The sequence below is a fragment of the Macaca nemestrina genome, chromosome 2, assembly GCF_043159975.1.
Source record: "Macaca nemestrina isolate mMacNem1 chromosome 2, mMacNem.hap1, whole genome shotgun sequence".
In the NCBI taxonomy this organism is placed as follows: Eukaryota; Metazoa; Chordata; class Mammalia; order Primates; family Cercopithecidae; genus Macaca; species Macaca nemestrina.
The window spans coordinates 108,761,450-108,778,578 of NC_092126.1; the positions used below are offsets into that span (position 1 = coordinate 108,761,450).

General features: G+C 42.1%; 1 protein-coding gene across 2 annotated transcripts in view; it reads left to right on the plus strand.

The window, feature by feature from the left end:
• Nucleotides 1-2,394: 2,394 nt before the first annotated feature.
• LOC105480334 (leucyl-tRNA synthetase 2, mitochondrial) overlaps nt 2,395-17,129 on the plus strand; it is a 162,386-nt gene continuing 147,651 nt past the window's right edge. The window contains exons 1-4 of one of the 2 annotated variants that reach the window (XM_011739006.3): nt 2,395-2,523; nt 4,967-5,043; nt 7,434-7,688; nt 13,529-13,657. In XM_011739006.3, coding sequence (XP_011737308.1) covers nt 7,455-7,688; nt 13,529-13,657 — 363 coding nt within the window. In that variant the 5' untranslated portion in view covers nt 2,395-2,523; nt 4,967-5,043; nt 7,434-7,454. The remainder of the gene's footprint in view (nt 2,524-4,966; nt 5,044-7,433; nt 7,689-13,528; nt 13,658-17,129) is intronic. The other variant, XM_011739005.3, reaches the window with a different exon arrangement.

Below are 17,129 nucleotides of genomic sequence, written 5' to 3' on the forward strand. Positions count from 1 at the left end.
GGCTAAACTGCATCAAGTGTGGCAGGATAATATGCCAGCCAATGTTTCCATGGTATCAGTTTAAATTAAGCGTCTGGTGTTCAGAGTGGGACCTGGGTTGGAACCCTGGCTCTGTCATCAACTACATATGTGACCTTAGGCGAGCTATGTCCAACCTCTGGACCTCAGTGTCCTTGTCTTTGAAGTAAGAGGATTTGACTAGAAGTTCTAACCTCTTTATGATCTTCCGTTCTGCAACTTGAGAAGCGCACTATTCTGCCAGGATGGAGATCCAGTTTTGAATAACAAATCTTATGACCTGAGCAAGACAGCTCTTTTGGGCCTCAGTTGATTTATCTGTAAAATGAGGAGATTGGACTAGAAAGGAGCTAGATCTTTTCTAGCTCTCACATTCTAGGACAGTGAGTCTTCAAACTGAATATGTCTAGGATCAGTTAGGGGTCTTGTTAAAATTCAGAGTCTGATTCAGAAGGTCTGGGGCAGAGACTGAGTTTCTCATTTCCAGCAAATTCCCAGGTGAGGCAATAACAAGGTATTTGGATGTTAAACTATTAGGAAACCTTGTTAGAGACATGGAAATGGGCAAAAGAGAATATTGTATGTCCCTTGAGTGGAGTATTGGGGGATTATCTGATGCTATAGGAGCGCAAACCTTTGCTTGCCTTTCTGTTAACTAGCTATTGTTCATCTCTGTAAGAATAGAAGCTAAATTATGGAATATGAGACCGGGCACAGTGGCTCATGCCTGTAATCCCAGCACTTTAGGAGGCCATGGTGGATCACTTGAAGTCAGGAGTTCAAGAGCAGCCTGGCCAACATGGCGAAACTCCTTCTCTACTAAAAATGCAAAAATTAGCCAGGCATGGTGGTGTGCGCTTGTAGTCCCAGCTATTTAGGAGGCTGAGGCAGGAGAATTGCTTGAACCCGGGAGGTGGAGGTTGCAGTGACCTGAGATCATGCCACTGCACTCCAGCCTGGGCAACAGAGTGAGACCCTGTCCCAAATAAATAAATAAAAATGTAGAATATGGATACAGTAGTCCCCCTTATGTTCAGTTTCACTTTCTGAGGTTTCAGTTACCTGAGGTCAACCAAGGGCCGAAATTATTAAATGAAAATTTTCAGCAATAAATAATTCATAAGTTTTAAGTTGCATACCATTCTGAGTAGTGTGATGAAATCTTGCTACATCCTGCCTGGGATGTGAACCATTGTGAATGATTCCTTTGTCCAGCATATACACGCTATATAGCTACCCAACTTAGTAGCCATCTCGGTTATCAGACTGACAGATCACAATAAGAAGGGTGAGGACAGTACAATAAGCTATTCTGAGAGAGACCACAGTCATATAACTTTTATTACTGCATATTGTTACAATTGTTCTATTATTGGATATTTTTGTTAATATTTTACTGTTGTCTAATTTACAATTTAAACCTTATCATAGGTATGTACGCATAGGGAAGAAAAACAGTATACATAGAGTTCAGTACTGCCCCAGTTTCAGGCGTCCCCTGAAGGTCTTGAAACATGTCTCATGAGAATAGGAGGGACTACTGTAATCATGTGATGAATTTTGTTTGGTAGAGATACGATTTCAAGCCTGTAAGAAAGAAATGGCTCCCAAACATTACTTTTTCCCGTCCTATAGGATATTAACCAATTTTGCACAATTAGCAAATTCATTTCAGTATTCTTGACTCCCCACATATATGAGTTCTTCAAGTTCTCCTTTAAACCGGTTTTACCTTTTTGAAAATTATGCTCTAACACCACTGGTTCTTTGCAATTCACTGATTTGTTGATTTATTACAAGCATGAAACACTTGCCGGGTGTGCTACAGTGCGGGCATGGGATATACAAACTCCTCTAGGAAAGGGAAGGCATCATGCTTTCCTGACTCCCAGCACACTTGCCAAGTGAGAAAAGTACCTTACCCCAAACCTATTCTTGACCAGGTAATTCCACCCCCCGCCCCAGGGCTAGAGGATTACGCAATATGGTGGAAGTAGGTGCCTCACTAATCAAGCGGTCAATTAGGAATCAAGAGGTCAAGACCTGCCCAAGCCCAGGAGGCAGTAGTTGCTACGCTGGGATTCGAACCCTGAGGTCTGGGCTACATCTTAGGGCTCTTTTCACCAGCTGCCGCCTAATTTACTCTGAGGCTACTAAATCAACGGCTTTCATCCGTCTGCTATAATTATCATAATTTGAGCCCCACACGTCTAGAGCTTTGCCGACGCCAGAGCGGCTGAAGGGCGTGCCAGAGGCCGGCGGGGCGGAGCCCAGGGCCGACGCGCACACGCCCCGCCCGACCCGGCGGGCTGCTGGGAGTCGAGGACTGGGTTGCTCTCTCTCCTTCCCCGGTCCCGCCCCCTTTTGTCTGTGTCGACCGCGGACGCTATCTATAAAGTTGTTGTTTTGACAACATGGCGGCGCCCATGATGCGTGGCAGGGCAGCGCTCGCCTGAAGGTGGAAAACGAGGAGTAGAGGAGCCGCAGGCCAGAGCCTGTGAGCAGGTAAACCCCTGGATCGGGCGCAGCGAGATGAGAGACGAGACCCGGTCTCTTCTTCCTCCGGCTCGGGAGAGTCTGACTTGCTGAGGGCAGGAAGGGAAGGTGCGGGCTGAGTTAGGTGGTCCTGGAACGTTGCAGTTTCCACACTGAGAATATCTGAGATGCAGGTCTTTAGGATCTTTGAGCCACCGACCCCATTGATAGCTCTGGACTCTTTCCCAGAAAAATGCACATATACACGTAGTTTTGTACTCAAGCTCCCCTCTCCACTGCTCCCCTATCTCAGTTCATCCTTGGATCTTTGCTCCCCGGACTAGGGGTTTAGACCCAGTTGAAGGTCATCCCTTGTCTCTCTGGGGCCCACAGGTCGTTTTCACATGTTAGGGCTCCGAGGTCCTCAGAAAGATGAGGTTCCAGACAAGAAATCTGCCTGAGGTCACAGGTAATTAGTAGCTGCAAAATCCAAGATACTTACTTGTTTTCACAAAACTTGGTTTCTTTAAGATGAATTTTCCCAGGTGCATTCTTGCACTTTCTTTTGAGTGTTGTGCACACATGCCCTTGTGTGCTTCTCCCCTGTGTTCTGTTTCTTTTTCTGCCTCCTACTCTTCTAGGCTTCTCTGTCCATATATGATCTCATTTTTGGTCCAATTCTCAGGCGCTTCCTATTCTCAAAAACCTTAACCTTAAGCTCCAACTGAGATTGAGGTCAGGGTTGATTCTAAAGAGGGGTGGAGTAGTGGGAATTGATTCTTTGGAAGGATGTGGAAGAAGAGACAAGATTCTAAGCATCTAGGGACGGAACTGTAGGAGCCAGAGCTAAGGAAGAAAAGGGCCAAGTTGATCATAATAAGACATGAGCCACACCTTTCACATCGTCATATCCTCACAGCCGTTTAATAAAATGGCTGCTCCTCACTGCCAATAAGAGGCAGTCCATCAGGGCTTTGGTGGAGGTGTACTTGGAGTGGCCAAGAACAAGGCCTGGGAAGTAAGGGAAAGGAATAGGGCTGAACCCTAGGAAGTTCAGTGATGAATCACAGCCGTGAATAGTGACTATATGTTGATTCTTGTGAGTCCTCTTATGGGATTAGAATTTGAGTGGGATCTTGGGGACTCCTAACCACAAAAGATGTGAACTATTCTTAAAAAGTCTTAACACAGGTTATCAGATTACTCCCCCAAAAAGGTGGAATCAATTTATGTTCCTACCAGCAGTTATTTAAAAAATGCATATTTCTTTTTCATTTGCCAATCTGGTAACTGAACTTTCATTGTTTTAATTTGCATTTATTTGATTAGTTGTAAAATTTATCTTTTTCAGATTAACCATTTGTATGTCCTCTTTATTAACCATTTATATGTCATCTTTGTTATTTTCCTTTGCCCATTTTTAAAATTTGATTTTTAGTGTTTCTTTTCTCACACATGAACTAAGGAGTAGAATAACCTTTTGTTTTTGCAGTTTTGGTGAACATTTTCTCATAGCTAATTGTTTGCTTTCCAATTCTGTTCTTAATGGTTTTGATATACAGATATTTTACATTTTTAGCATCAGATTTATTAATATTTTCCTTTGTGAATTTTTTCATTGTTTCATTGTTTTTATACATTGTTTTATACATTTTGTTGTTTTTATACTCAGGACAGAACATCCTGCATCCTCTTAAGATTTATTAAATACTCATCTGTGGTCCAGGTGCGGTGGCTCACGCCTGTAATCCCAGCACTTTGGGAGGCTGAGGTAGAGTGATCACGAGGTCAGGAGTTTGAGACCAGCCTGGCCAACATAGTGAAACGCCGTCTCTACTAAAAATACAAAAACTTAGCCGGGCATGGTGGCGTGTACCTGTAATCCCAGCTACTCGAGAGGCTGAGGCAGGAGAATCGCTTAAACCCGGGAGGCGGAGGTTGCCGTGAGCCAAGATCACACCATTGCACGATCTCATTGCGACAGTGCGAGACTTTGACTAAAAACAAACAAACTCATCTGTATTTTTATTTTGTTTTATGGTACTTAAAAAAAATTCTTATTTATTTTATTTTATTTTTTCTTATTTCTGCTTTTCAGATCGAGACCTACAGATAAAAAACATTTAATCTGTCTGGGATTTACTCCAGTTTATGATTTGAGGTGGAGCTCTAATTTTAAGTTTTTCTCCTCTTTGTCGAATAATCTATTACTATCTAATCTGCTCCTGCTTTTTTAAAAAAATGAACTTTAAATGCGTTTAAATACCCAGATCTGTTTCAGGATTCTCTAGTTCACTGGTTTATTTAAGCAAAGCAGAGGTCATTAGTGAGCCAGGTATTATGTAAACATTTTTAGAAAGCTTATTCTTGTTGTGTAGACAGAGCAGTTTAAGTCACTGTATTTTATAATTTTGTTGTGCCCCTTGGTTTCTGTTTGAGAGGATAGCCCAGAACACTCCTTATGTGTTCTTAGGGGATGCTGTCTAGGAGAGAAATGGCAAGCACCCATCTCTGTGTCTTCTGCTGAACGGCGTTCTTTGGCTTGCAAAGGTATGAAAGTATTGACTTGGCAAGAGAACCATAAAATCTGTGACTTCTATATAATTAGGGAGTTCTAATTATAGAAACCTAAGCCCTAAAAATATATGCAGTTGCCTTAAGTGTAAAAATGTATGTATATTAGGTCGGTCATATGGAATTGCTAACATTTAACCAATTTCATATAGATCAAATACCTGTAATCAGATCTGTGTACTTTAAAATAGCCAAGCCCAACTAATAGAGAGTTTTCTTTTCTTTTTTTCTTTTTTCTTTTTTTTTTTGAGATGGAGTCTCACATTGTCACCCAGGCTCTAGAGTGCGGTGGTGCGATCTCGGCTCGCTGCAACCTTTGCCTCCCAGGTTCAAGTTATTCCTCTGCCTCAGCCACCCAAGTAGCTAGGATTACAGGTGCACATCACCATGCCCAGCTAATTTTTGTATTTTTAGTAGAGAAGGGATTTTGCCATGTTGGCCAGGTTGGTCTCAAACTCCTGACCTCAGGTGATCCACTTGCCTCAGCCTCCCGGAATGCTGGGATTACAGATGTGAACCACTGCCCCCGGCCTAAGGGAGATTTTGTTTTAAAGTCTATACTTTATTCTACCCCTAAAGAAACAAGAGGTGTTTAATGCAGTGAGAATGTCAGTGACTTTGGCAGACCAACTTGTAAGATGCCCACATTATGTTGCTATCTTATGCGAGCATGGCACTCACTGTTATAAGCCCATATTGACCTTCCTGGCAACATTTGTGTTCCAGTACCTTTGTGAAACAGGCCAAATCCTAATAGAAGTTGAAATAATTTTGAGAGAATCAAAGAACATCAGCTTAGAGTGCCAGGTTTCTTTATTTCTGTCTTGTTTTGAAAAGATCTGTTTTCATCTGTTTTTTCACTGTAGCACTTCTTGAATGCTATTATGCAAGAAGGAGAAAGTTTAGGCTATTTAGTCTAACATTTATATCTTAAATATTTGTGAAATATTTGATGAAATCTCAACCCTTTAAATAGCAATAAAACATGCAACTTCTTCAATGAGGTCATTTCTAGAATTTACTTGTGGAAGAAGCCAATGAAACATTAAAATTGAATTTTCAGTCACAACTGGATATCCTGGTAGGCCCCAAACTATGAGTTGAATTCCAAAAAATAGCACTCACCATGACTACACATTATATATTTTTGTTTCTTATCTGCCTCCCTTACTGTTTGTTTCTTATCTGCTTCCCTACTAATATGTAAGTGCCATGAAAGAAGGGACTCTGGGTCAGGTGCGGGTGGCTCATGTCTGTAATCCCAGCACTTTGGGAGGCCAAGGTGGGCAGATCATGAGGTCAGGAGTTTGAGACCAACCTGGCTAACATGGTGAAACCCCATCTCCCTAAAAATACAAAAATTAGCTGGGCATGGTTGTGCGTGCCTATAATCTCAGCTACTCAGGAGGCTGAGGCAGGAAAATTACTTGAACCCAGGAGGCGGAGGTTGCAGTGAGCCAAGATCATGCCATTGCACTCCAGCCTGGACAATAGAGCGAGACTCTGTCTCAAAAAAGAAAAAAAAAAAAAGAAAGAAGGGACTCTGTTTTTGTTTACTGCTGTATCCCCAGTGCTTAGAACAATGTGTGGGCCTAGTGGTACTCAATAAATATTTGATGGTGGCTTATGCCTTTAATCCCAGCACTTTGGTAGGCTAAGGCAGGTAGATCACTTGAGCCCAGGAGTCAGAGGTTACACTGAGGTATGATTGTGTCACTGCACTCCAGCCTGAGTGAAAGAGCAGGACCCTGTCTCTAAAAAGTAAGTCAATAAATAAATAAATATTTGGTAAATGAAGGAGAAACTAAATGAATTATCAGTCTTCTAAATAGTGGTTGTTTTCAGGTTCAGCCTACAGGGTATATTTAACTCATAATATGTATAAAAATTGCAAATAGTAGTTCAGAGTTTCTGGCCCTCCTGGGAGGCCTCTATTTAGACCCCTTCTGCTATTTGAGCCTAAGGCCAACCCAACATGTGCTTGAGCTCTTCTGAGGCTCGAAGACATAGGAAGTGAAGCCTGCTGGAGAGTCCCTGGGCTGGCCCACGGGAAGGGGAGGGAGGGCACTCCATGCCTTCCATGCAACTGGTAAGGTTGTGCAGGAGCTGGCCAGCTGATGGTCTCCATTTTTTCCTACAGGATTTTTGCATTTTTGATGTTAGGGGTCACTGACCCTTTATATTTTCTATTAAAAAGTTTGTGTTTAGCTTAATTGAATTGCTAAAGTATTCTTTTCAGGGAAAGAAATCATTAAAAGAGTAAGGGGAACGCACAGGGCCATAACACTGGACTGTGACAAATGGAAAGATAGGCTCTGGGGAGGGTTTGAGGCAGCTTATAGTGTGCTTTCTGCCCTCTTTTTCAGGGCCTTCTCACCTTCTGAAGAATGGCTTCTGCTTGGCAGAGATTGGGTTTTTATGCCTCTCTTCTGAAAATACAGCTAAATGGTGGGCCAGATGTCATCAAGTGGGAAAGAAGAGTAATTCCCAGATGTACCAGAAGTATCTACAGTGCCACGGGAAAGTGGACAAAAGAGTATACATTGCAGACAAGAAAGGATGTTGAGAAATGGTGGCATCAGCGAATAAAAGAACAGGCCTCCAAAATTTCAGAGGCTGATGTGAGTATTCTGAGAGATTCTAAGAGGGTAGAGAAGAGGGGCTGAAGGTTTGGACCCTGGGGTTAGACTACCTGGTTCAAATAAGATACTAAATATGTGACCTTGAACCAAATTGTTGAATTTCTCTGTGCTTCAATTCTCTTATCTGAAATGGAGAGTGGTCATAATAGTGCCCACCTGCACTATTGGGAGGGGTAAATGGATTGGGAAGCATAAATGAGGTGATACAAGGATAGTGCTTACAAGAGTTTCCAGTGTGGTGGATACACACATAGTAATATTGTGCACAAGGTATATGGCAGACAGCAGCAAACCAGATGTTCTAGAGCAACATTTACTAGGGGAAGCTAATCAAAATAGGAGCTCTACCAGATGATGGGTCCTTTGTGGTCCATTGCATGGTGGGGCAGCACACAGATTTCTGGCAAGGTCATATCTGAGACTCCAGGAGAGGCACCCGGGCTCCTCGCTGGCTGCAGGTTCTGAGAAGTAACTGCCCCTTCCCTGGCATGACCTTAGCCTCCAACTCTGTTCTGCGGCCTCAGCATCATAGTTTGGGGGATATCAGCCCTTCCACTGTTGTGATCTGGGGTAGGGTCTAACCTTGAGGTAGCAGCTACACGTGTTAGTGGACCCTTGGCTTCTGCACCAGGTGCACCAGCTCGGCACTTTACCTGAATTAATGGTGGAAATATAATACTTGGCTGCAGCCAGTTTCCGTGGAGTGCTCTCTGTTCCTTTTCTGGGGGGCTAGCCTGCTGGGAATCAGTCTGGAACGTGTTAACCCTTACCTCTTGATATTGGTCAAAATGACAGGTGGGAGATGTGATTTGTTACATGAAATGTTTGAATCTGATTGGAGTTTTACTCTTAAATTCTGATCATCTCTTTGTAGTAGTTATAATCAAATAACTTAAACTTCTATGTTTAATAAAGAGATTAGGCCCAAGGCAAGCAGCTGAATAAATATAGCTGCACAAGACCACACCTCTCTAAATTTGCCTTTTCCCCATCTCCTGATTGTGTCATCACATTCATTCTTTCTATAAGATTGGTGGTTATGAAAAATGAGTGAGGGAAGGGGAGCTATTTGTGTTAAACTGAAAGATGGTTAGAAAGAAAAATTGCTATTGAGAAAGATGTAGTGTATAACAAGTAAAATGAAATGAAAAAAAGGGAAAGTTTGAATGTAATGCATAATTTTACAATGAAAGTTTGACTTTTACCTCATTAAGAAGTGAAAAGCCCTTGTGTCAACATCATCAGACTAATGTAACTTAATAGATTCTGAAAACAAACTCTTAAGGAGCCGTTTAATTCTGAGTGAGGACAGTAAAATTAGCTTTTTTTCCCCCTTTTGGTTTAGATGATCATTTATTGACTTCCAAACGTTTCGACGTTGTAGCTTATTGATTTTGTGACATCTCATCCTTAAGCATACAGTTTTTAAAAATGTTAAATGGATCAAAAGAAATTGTTTTAATAATTGGGGAGATAGCATAAAGGGCATTGTGTGTGATCCCCTGGCAGCCCCCTATCAGGGTTTGAATCAAGGAATGGCAAAGCAGAGCGAGCACTCAGTGAGTGAGCCAGAGCCTGGGCTGCAATGCTGGCTCTGCCCCAGGAAACCTGCGTGATCCAGGCCACATCATTTAACGTTTTGGATTCTGGGGCTCCTTACATTGTTTATCTCACAGAATTGTTTTGAAAATCAAATGAGAAAATGTGTGACTGAACGCATTTTACAAACGGAAGTGGTACATAAATAAAAGATACATGAAGATCAGAACGCGGTGTGTCTATCAGGAACTGAGACTGTGACGGAATGCTCGTGGATTTTGAAGCATTTATAATCGATCTCACTCTGGTATTAGATTCACTTGAAATCCACTCAAATAAGTTTTTCAAAATGGAGTGTCTTGTCATCAACATAATTATTATTTAAAAAATAATTTCCATTTAATGAGCATTTAACCATGTGCCAGGCACTGTCTTTCAGTTGTTTATCTCATTTAATCCTGAAACAACCCAGCGGGTAGATATTATTATCCTCATTTTTGGAGTAAGAAAACTGAGGCTCAGAAAGAGGTTTAGGCAATTTGCCAAGACATGGCAGAGCCAGGATTCAAAATCAAATGTGTGTTTGATTCCTGAGCTCATGCTTTTTACCCAGAAACCTTCTTTTGTCTCACCTCTGATTTATAGATAGCAAACTAATCCCAAAAGGCAAAGGAATTTGCCCAAGACATCACGGCTAGTGACAAAGCTAGGACCAGAGCTAGGGCTCCGGACTTCTATTGAGGTGCTCCTTTTACTCTTTCCTTCTCTAGGCTCAGCCACAGCTTCAGAGCGTGATCTATAAAGAGGCAGAAGTCATTTTTCTTCTAAAGTCAGAACTTGACAAAAATAATAGGACCCACTTATAAAAGCCATCCTTTCCCCGTCACTTAAAATCTTAATCTCTTTTAAAGGCTTAAATTCTTACACTTTTATATAATTATGAAAATTTCCCTTTCAATCAGATTCTTGCTCAATTATAACAGAAACTCCCATCATTCCTTCTCTCTTTTCCACCCCCAGATGATAGAACTCATTTCATTGTCACAGAGGAAAATGACTTAATTCATGCAGAAAAGCAAAAGGCAGAGACAGGCAATAAGCTGAATACCTTTTCTGCAATAAACAAAAATCTTCATACATATTAAAGACTTTAGAAAACAATACTTTTCTATGTATCTTTTATGAACTCAGATTTGGATTTTGGCTTAGCTAGTATATAATTATTCATTTGATTTTGCTATTAATTTAATCTTTATTGAACAAATGTAAAAAAAGAGATGTTAGTGAAGAAATTACAGGTGGAAAATATTTGGGGCAGGATTGTTAAATATATAACAAACATTAGTATAATAAAAATAATTTTATGTAAAAAATTTCAAATGAAAAACTAGAAACAGCTTAGATCAAGGATTTTACTGTTTTTCTAAGCTCCCGAAGAACTCTTAACAGCTATTTTCCCATATTCCTAAAAATTTCTGAAGAATAAGCCATAGGCCTAATTCATTGTAAGGAGTAAGGCATGAATTGAGTGGATAGTTTTCTTCTGATTCTGCACTAAGTAAAAGAATGGGGTCTTGTACCTCCTTGGAGGGACTTGCTCATAAGCTGAGAGGGTTATTTGCCACTCACTTTGTTAAAGACAGTTATTAAGTTCCTGAGTTCCCACCAACTCCTGAATCTCAGGTCCTCTCTCACATTTCTGTGATTTTCCTAAGAGTTATAAATCTGCAGTTTCTAATTAAAGTGTGTGACCAATGTGTTGCTTTCCATCCTGTTTGTATAAATCCATTGTAGTTGTCATTTCAGCAGTTCCAGATGATTTTCTAATTTGTATATGATCCAGATTTCTTAATTGTTCTTTTTTTCCCATCTCTTCCTTCAGGCAGCTTAACACTCCTTGGTAATTTCTAGAGGATGGGCAGCACAAAGAAAAGTTCTATTCTAGTTTTTGTGGGTTTTTTTTTTGCCACTTGCTAATGGTTCCGTTAAAGGTTTGTTTAACTTCTTTGCTGAAGGAAGTTTAAGAACTCCTTGGCAAGAATCTGATTTCTGGTTTCTTCTGCTCTACTGATTATATTTGGTTTATGTGCATTATTAGTCATGCGAACACTCAGCAAACAATATTTAAAAACCCCCTCCCACATATGTACACAAAAGAAGGGTTATGAATATTCTGTTTTGTGTTTGTTTGCATTACTTTGGGGGAAGCAAATTGTTAAAGAACTTGAGTAAAGTTCTAGGAAGGGAATAAGGCCAGGAAGAAAAAAACAGAAGGCAGGAATAAATAAAACAAAAGCAGAAGTTCTGACCCTCAGTGACAAAACAGAATCAGTCACCCAGTTACCTGTTGCTCTTCCTTTCTCCCCAGCCCCTCCACCCCGACCCCGTCATGAGATGATTTAAACTTGGGTGTGGGGAACCCTCCTATTACTTGGGTAGGATTTGTGAAGTTTGCTGGATAAAAGGTGCTCCATAGGGGCCAGTTATTAGGCTTTTGGAGCACGAAGGCCAACAAACATTTATCCAACATTTTATGAAACTCCTGCTGGTACTGGGGGCAGGTGTGGAGAAGGAGGTGACTAAAACACAGTTCTTACCCTTGAACAGTAGGTCCCCCCAGTAGGAGTCCATTCAAGGACTACCATCTTTGTTCACCTTACCCATTCATGTGCACACTAATGACAACATTCATCATTTTACCAGGGGAAGAATTAAGACGCCAGAAGTCAGTGATCTAATAAGGACTCACTGGCCTGTGTTCCTTCCGTTCAGATACATGTACAGTTTTCTATGTTTCTCATGACGAAGCTGCTTCTTTGGAAGCTGGAGAGTTACATAACCCTGGTCTGAGGCTGCTTATTTATCATCCCTGGAGAACAACAACCTTCTCCTTTGTTAAAAAGATCTTCTCATTACCTTCCCATTTCAACATTTTTGTTGAAAGACAGGCTGTCAATACAATGGGGAAACTCAGGACCCAAATTGGTACCTTAGGATCCTGTTGTTACTGCTAAACCTACGTCAGAATGCAGCTATAGAGAATTTAGGAAGAGACTCCTTTTTTTTTTTTTTTTTTTTTTTTTGAGACTGAGTCTCGCTCTGTCACCCAGGCTGGAGAGTGCAGTGGCCGGATCTCAGCTCACTGCAAGCTCCGCCTCCCGGGTTCACGCCATTCTCCTGCCTCAGCCTCCCGAGTAGCTGGGACTACAGGCGCCTGCCACCTCGCCCGGCTAAGTTTTTGTATTTTTAGTAGAGACGGGGTTTCACCGTGTTACCCAGGATGGTCTCGATCTCCTGACCTCGTGATCCGCCCGTCTCGGCCTCCCAAAGTGCTGGGATTACAGGCTTGAGCCACCGCGCCCGGCCTAGACTCCATTTTTAGAGATGTTACATCTATGTGATTCAACTGTTGCTTCTTTGAATTATATGGATATATGTATGTGTTAGAGCTTCCTTCGGAAAAACAGTTCTTTAAGGCCCTAGATGGAAGCTGTCTTAAAAGAGAAGTGTTGTTTTGTTTTGTTTTTAATGGAGTAGCCATTCTTTTATTCCTTTACTTTCCTAATAATCTTGCTTTCACATTCCTCTACAGACTTGCGCTGAATTCTTTCTTGCACGAGATCGAAGAACCCTCTCTTGGGGTCTGCATTGGGACCGCTTTTCTTTCTTTTTTTTTTCCCCATAGGTTATTGGGGTACAGGTGGTATTTGGTTACATGAGTAAGTTCTTTAGTGGTGATTTGTGAGATTTTGGTGCACCCATCACCCGAGCAGTATAGGCTGTACCCTATTTGTAGTCTTTTATCCCTCGCCCCCTTCCACCATTCCCCCCAAGTCCACAAAGTCCATTGTATCATTCTTATGCCTTTGCGTCCTCATAGCTTAGCTCATACATATCAGTGAGAACATAAGATGTTTGGTTTTCCATTCCTGAGTTACTTCACTTAGAATAGTAGTCTCCAATCTCACCCAGGTCACTGCAAATACTGTTAATTCATTCCTTTTAAAAAAATAAGTTCTTAAAAGAGAAAAAAAATAAGATGTATGGGTAATTAACACTTAGAGGTTGTTTGGCATTATTTTGGACATTTGTTAACTTGAACCAGAGCTTTGAATTTTGCTTTTTGACATTTTAATTGATTTACATTCTGGGAACAGTCTTTTTAAAAGGAAACTTTTAAAACGTTAAATTATTACTTTGCATAAAATGCCAAAATATTATGTATACATGTGGAGTTCCCAGAAAATGCTTAATAAATACTCATTGTCGTTCTTTCCTAGAAATCAAAGCCAAAATATTACGTGCTTTCCATGTTCCCTTATCCTTCTGGTAAGCTGCACATGGGCCATGTGCGTGTCTACACCATCAGCGACACCATAGCACGGTTCCAGAAGATGAGAGGGATGCAGGTAAGAACAGGTACCTGCTGGAGCAGCCCTTGTCTGCCCCACGCAGGGTCAGCATATAGTAATATGTGTTCAAGACAAATGAAGAAAACCAACTTTAGTTAAGTTTAGGACAGCTTTGAAGATGGACATGAAAAGCTCAGTGTTTCCTTTTATGAATTAGAAGATACTATAATAAAGCATCTAGGTTAATTGGGGGGCAGCTATGAGTTGAGTGTTGTGCTGGGGTGGAGATCGGGTGGGAATGGGGTGAAAGGTAGATACAAATGTGGCTAACACTGATAATCTTCCCAGGAGATGCTCACCCATGAGTAGAGAATCATTGTATAAGGAACTGAGGTCAATAGTACAAATACATATCAGTGCTATGAGTGGCAGGTGAGACTGCAAGATATTTATTTCCATTCTATTTGTTTTTTTTTCCATATTCTTTGAGCATGTATTTCTTTTCGGTTTTTTTTTTTTTTTTTTTTTTTTTTTGAGATGGAGTCTCTCTCTGTCACCCAGGCTGGAGTGCAGTGGTACAGTCTCAGCTCACTGCAACCTCTGCCTTCCGGGTTCAGGCCATTCTCCTGCCTCAGCCTCCCGAGTAGCTGGGACTACAGGTGCCCGCCACCACGCCCGGCTAATTTTTTGTAGTTTTAGTAGAAACGGGGTTTCACCATGTTAGCCAGGATGGTCTCGATCTCCTGACCTTGTGATCCGCCCACCTCGGCCTCCCAAAGTGCTGTGATTACAGGCATGAGCCACTGTGCCCAGCAGATCATGGATTTTTTTTCTTTTTTTTTTTTTTTTTTTTTTGAGACGGAGTCTCGCTCTGTTGCCCAGGCTGGAGTGCAGTGGCCGGATCTCAGCTCACTGCAAGCTCCGCCTCCCGGGTTCGGGCCATTCTCCTGTCTCAGCCTCCTGAGTAGCTGGGACTACAGGCGCCCGCCACCTCGCCCGGCTAGTTTTTTTTGTATTTTTTAGTAGAGACGGGGTTTCACCGTGTTAGCCAGGATGGTCTCGATCTCCTGACCTTGTGATCCGCCCGTCTCGGCCTCCCAAAGTGCTGGGATTACAGGCTTGAGCCACCGCGCCCGGTGGATTTTTTTTCTAATGGAAAAAAATAATTTTTTTAAGAAAAGGTATTTGGGGAGTAACAACTCTGGGGAGTTGGGGAAAGTGCTACTAAAGAAGGAATATCTGGGCCAGGCACCTGGCTTATGCCTGTAATTCCAGTGCTTTGGGAGGCCCAGGCAGGAGCATTACTTGAGCCCAGGAGTTCGAGACCAACCTGGGCAATGTAGCGAAACCCCATCTCCGCAAAAAATACAAAAAATTAGCCCAGCGTGGTGGCACACACCTGTAGTCCCAGCTACTCAGGAGGCTGAGGTGGGAGAATCACTTGAACCTGGGAGGTCAAGGCTGCAGTGAGTTGTAATTGTGCCACTATACTCCAGCCTGGGCAACAGAGTGAGACCCTATTAAAAAAAAAAACAAAAAAAACTGATATGGGCCTTGAAAGATTAGGTGAAATTTATTGTGAGAGAGGAGGACAAACACCCTTCCTTGGCTGATGTGGGCCATTCCTCTTTACCCCATTGCCTGCTTTTTAAAAAAATTTTTTTGAGACAGGGTCTCATTTTGTCACCCCAGCTGGAGTGCTGTGGTTGCAATCACAGTTCACTGCAGCCTCGACATCCCAGGCTCAACTTCTGACTCTGTCTCCAAAGTAGCTGGGACTATAGGTGCACACCACCATGCTCAGCTAATTTTTTATATTTTTTGTAGAGATGGGGTTTCACCACGTTGTCCAGGTATGTATTGAACTTCTGGGCTCAAGCAGTCCACCCACTTCAGCCTCCTAAGGTGCTAGGATTATAGATGTGAGCTACTGCACCTAGCCCAGAGCCTAATCTTTACTAGCAATCTTTAGTAACACATCATCTTTAAGATGGGTGTTGGATAATCCTGATGTCTTCTTTAACCACCTATGAAATTGGCAGTATTGAAGAAGGGCTGAGAGCATGGCCCATTGAACCAGACTGCTAGGATTCAAATGCCAGCTCTTAACACTTACAAGCTGTGTGGCCTTTGAGTAGTTAATTAATTAACCTCTTCAACACCTTGTTTCCTCTCATCTATAAAATAGGAATAAAATAGTACCTGCCCCATTGGCCTGTTACAAGGATTCAAAGAGGGTGACTATGAAACACTTAGATAGCCAGCACACAGTATGTAACCAATAAGTATTAGCAATTGCCAGCAGTGGGCAGGAACCTGCTCACACCAGCTCCTGAGAGTCAACTATGTATATCTCTGCCCAATGTTGTGTTTATTAGTCACCTTGGTAGCTTGAAATCTGCCATTGAGGGAGTATTTACACCATGGCAATCAGCAAACCTACAAATCATGGCCTTTTCCTCCAGGAAGCCAATTGTTAATTAAACATTTACTGGAACCCCAGTGGCCATTGCTACTGTGAACTTGTCAGGGCCTATACAAATGATATCTGCTGCCTCTCAGTTCTTTATATTTTCTTTTAGCAAGGTAAGTGCATCCATTGTCATAACTGGTTTGAAATTTTATGCTGAGCTGACATTGGCTGCAAGAAGTATTCCTAAAAGAGGGTCACGTTGTAATGTCTTTGTCAGTTGAAGAGTTCAATAACTTTATACTACCAAATTCAGAGATTTATGTTCCACTTTAAGATGGCTGAGGGTGTTTGTCTCTCTGGTTTTTATCAGATGTTATTTTTCCCAGATACTGCTTTTCATTATTTCTGCTCTGTTTATTAGAAAGAGGTGGGACAGGCCGGGCGTGGTGGCTCATGCCTGTAATCCCAGTAATTTGGGATGCCAAGATGGGCAGATCACCTAAGGTCAGGAGTTTGAGACCAGCCTGACCAACATGGGGAAACCTCATCTCTACTAAAAATACAAAATTAGCCTAGTGTGGTAGCCCGTGCTTGTAATCTGAGCTACTCAGGAGGCTGAGGCAGGAGAATCGCTTGAACCTGGGAGGCAGAGGTTGCGGTAAGCCAAGATTGCACCATTGCACTCCAGCCTGGGCAAAAAGAGTGAAACTCCGTCTCCAAAAAAAAAAAAAAGAAAGAAAAAGAAAGAGGTGGGACAGAATGAATTGACTCTTTGCCTAAAGTACAGTTGTTTTTTTTATTTTGTGTATTTTTTTTGAGACGGAGTCTTGCTCTGTCGCCCAGGCTGGAGTGCAGTGGTGCGATCTCAGCTCACTGCAAGCTCTGCCTCCCAGGTTCACGTCATTCTCCTGCCTCAGCCTCCCGAGTAGCTGGGACTACAGGTGCCCACCATCATGCCCGGCTAATTTTTTGTATTTTTAGTAGAGACGGGGTTTCACCATGTTAGCCAGGATGGTCTCGGTCTCCTGACCTTGTGACCCACCCGCCTCAGCCTCCCAAAGTGCTGGGATTACAGATGTGAGCCACCATGCCTGGCTAAAGTACAATTCTTTATCT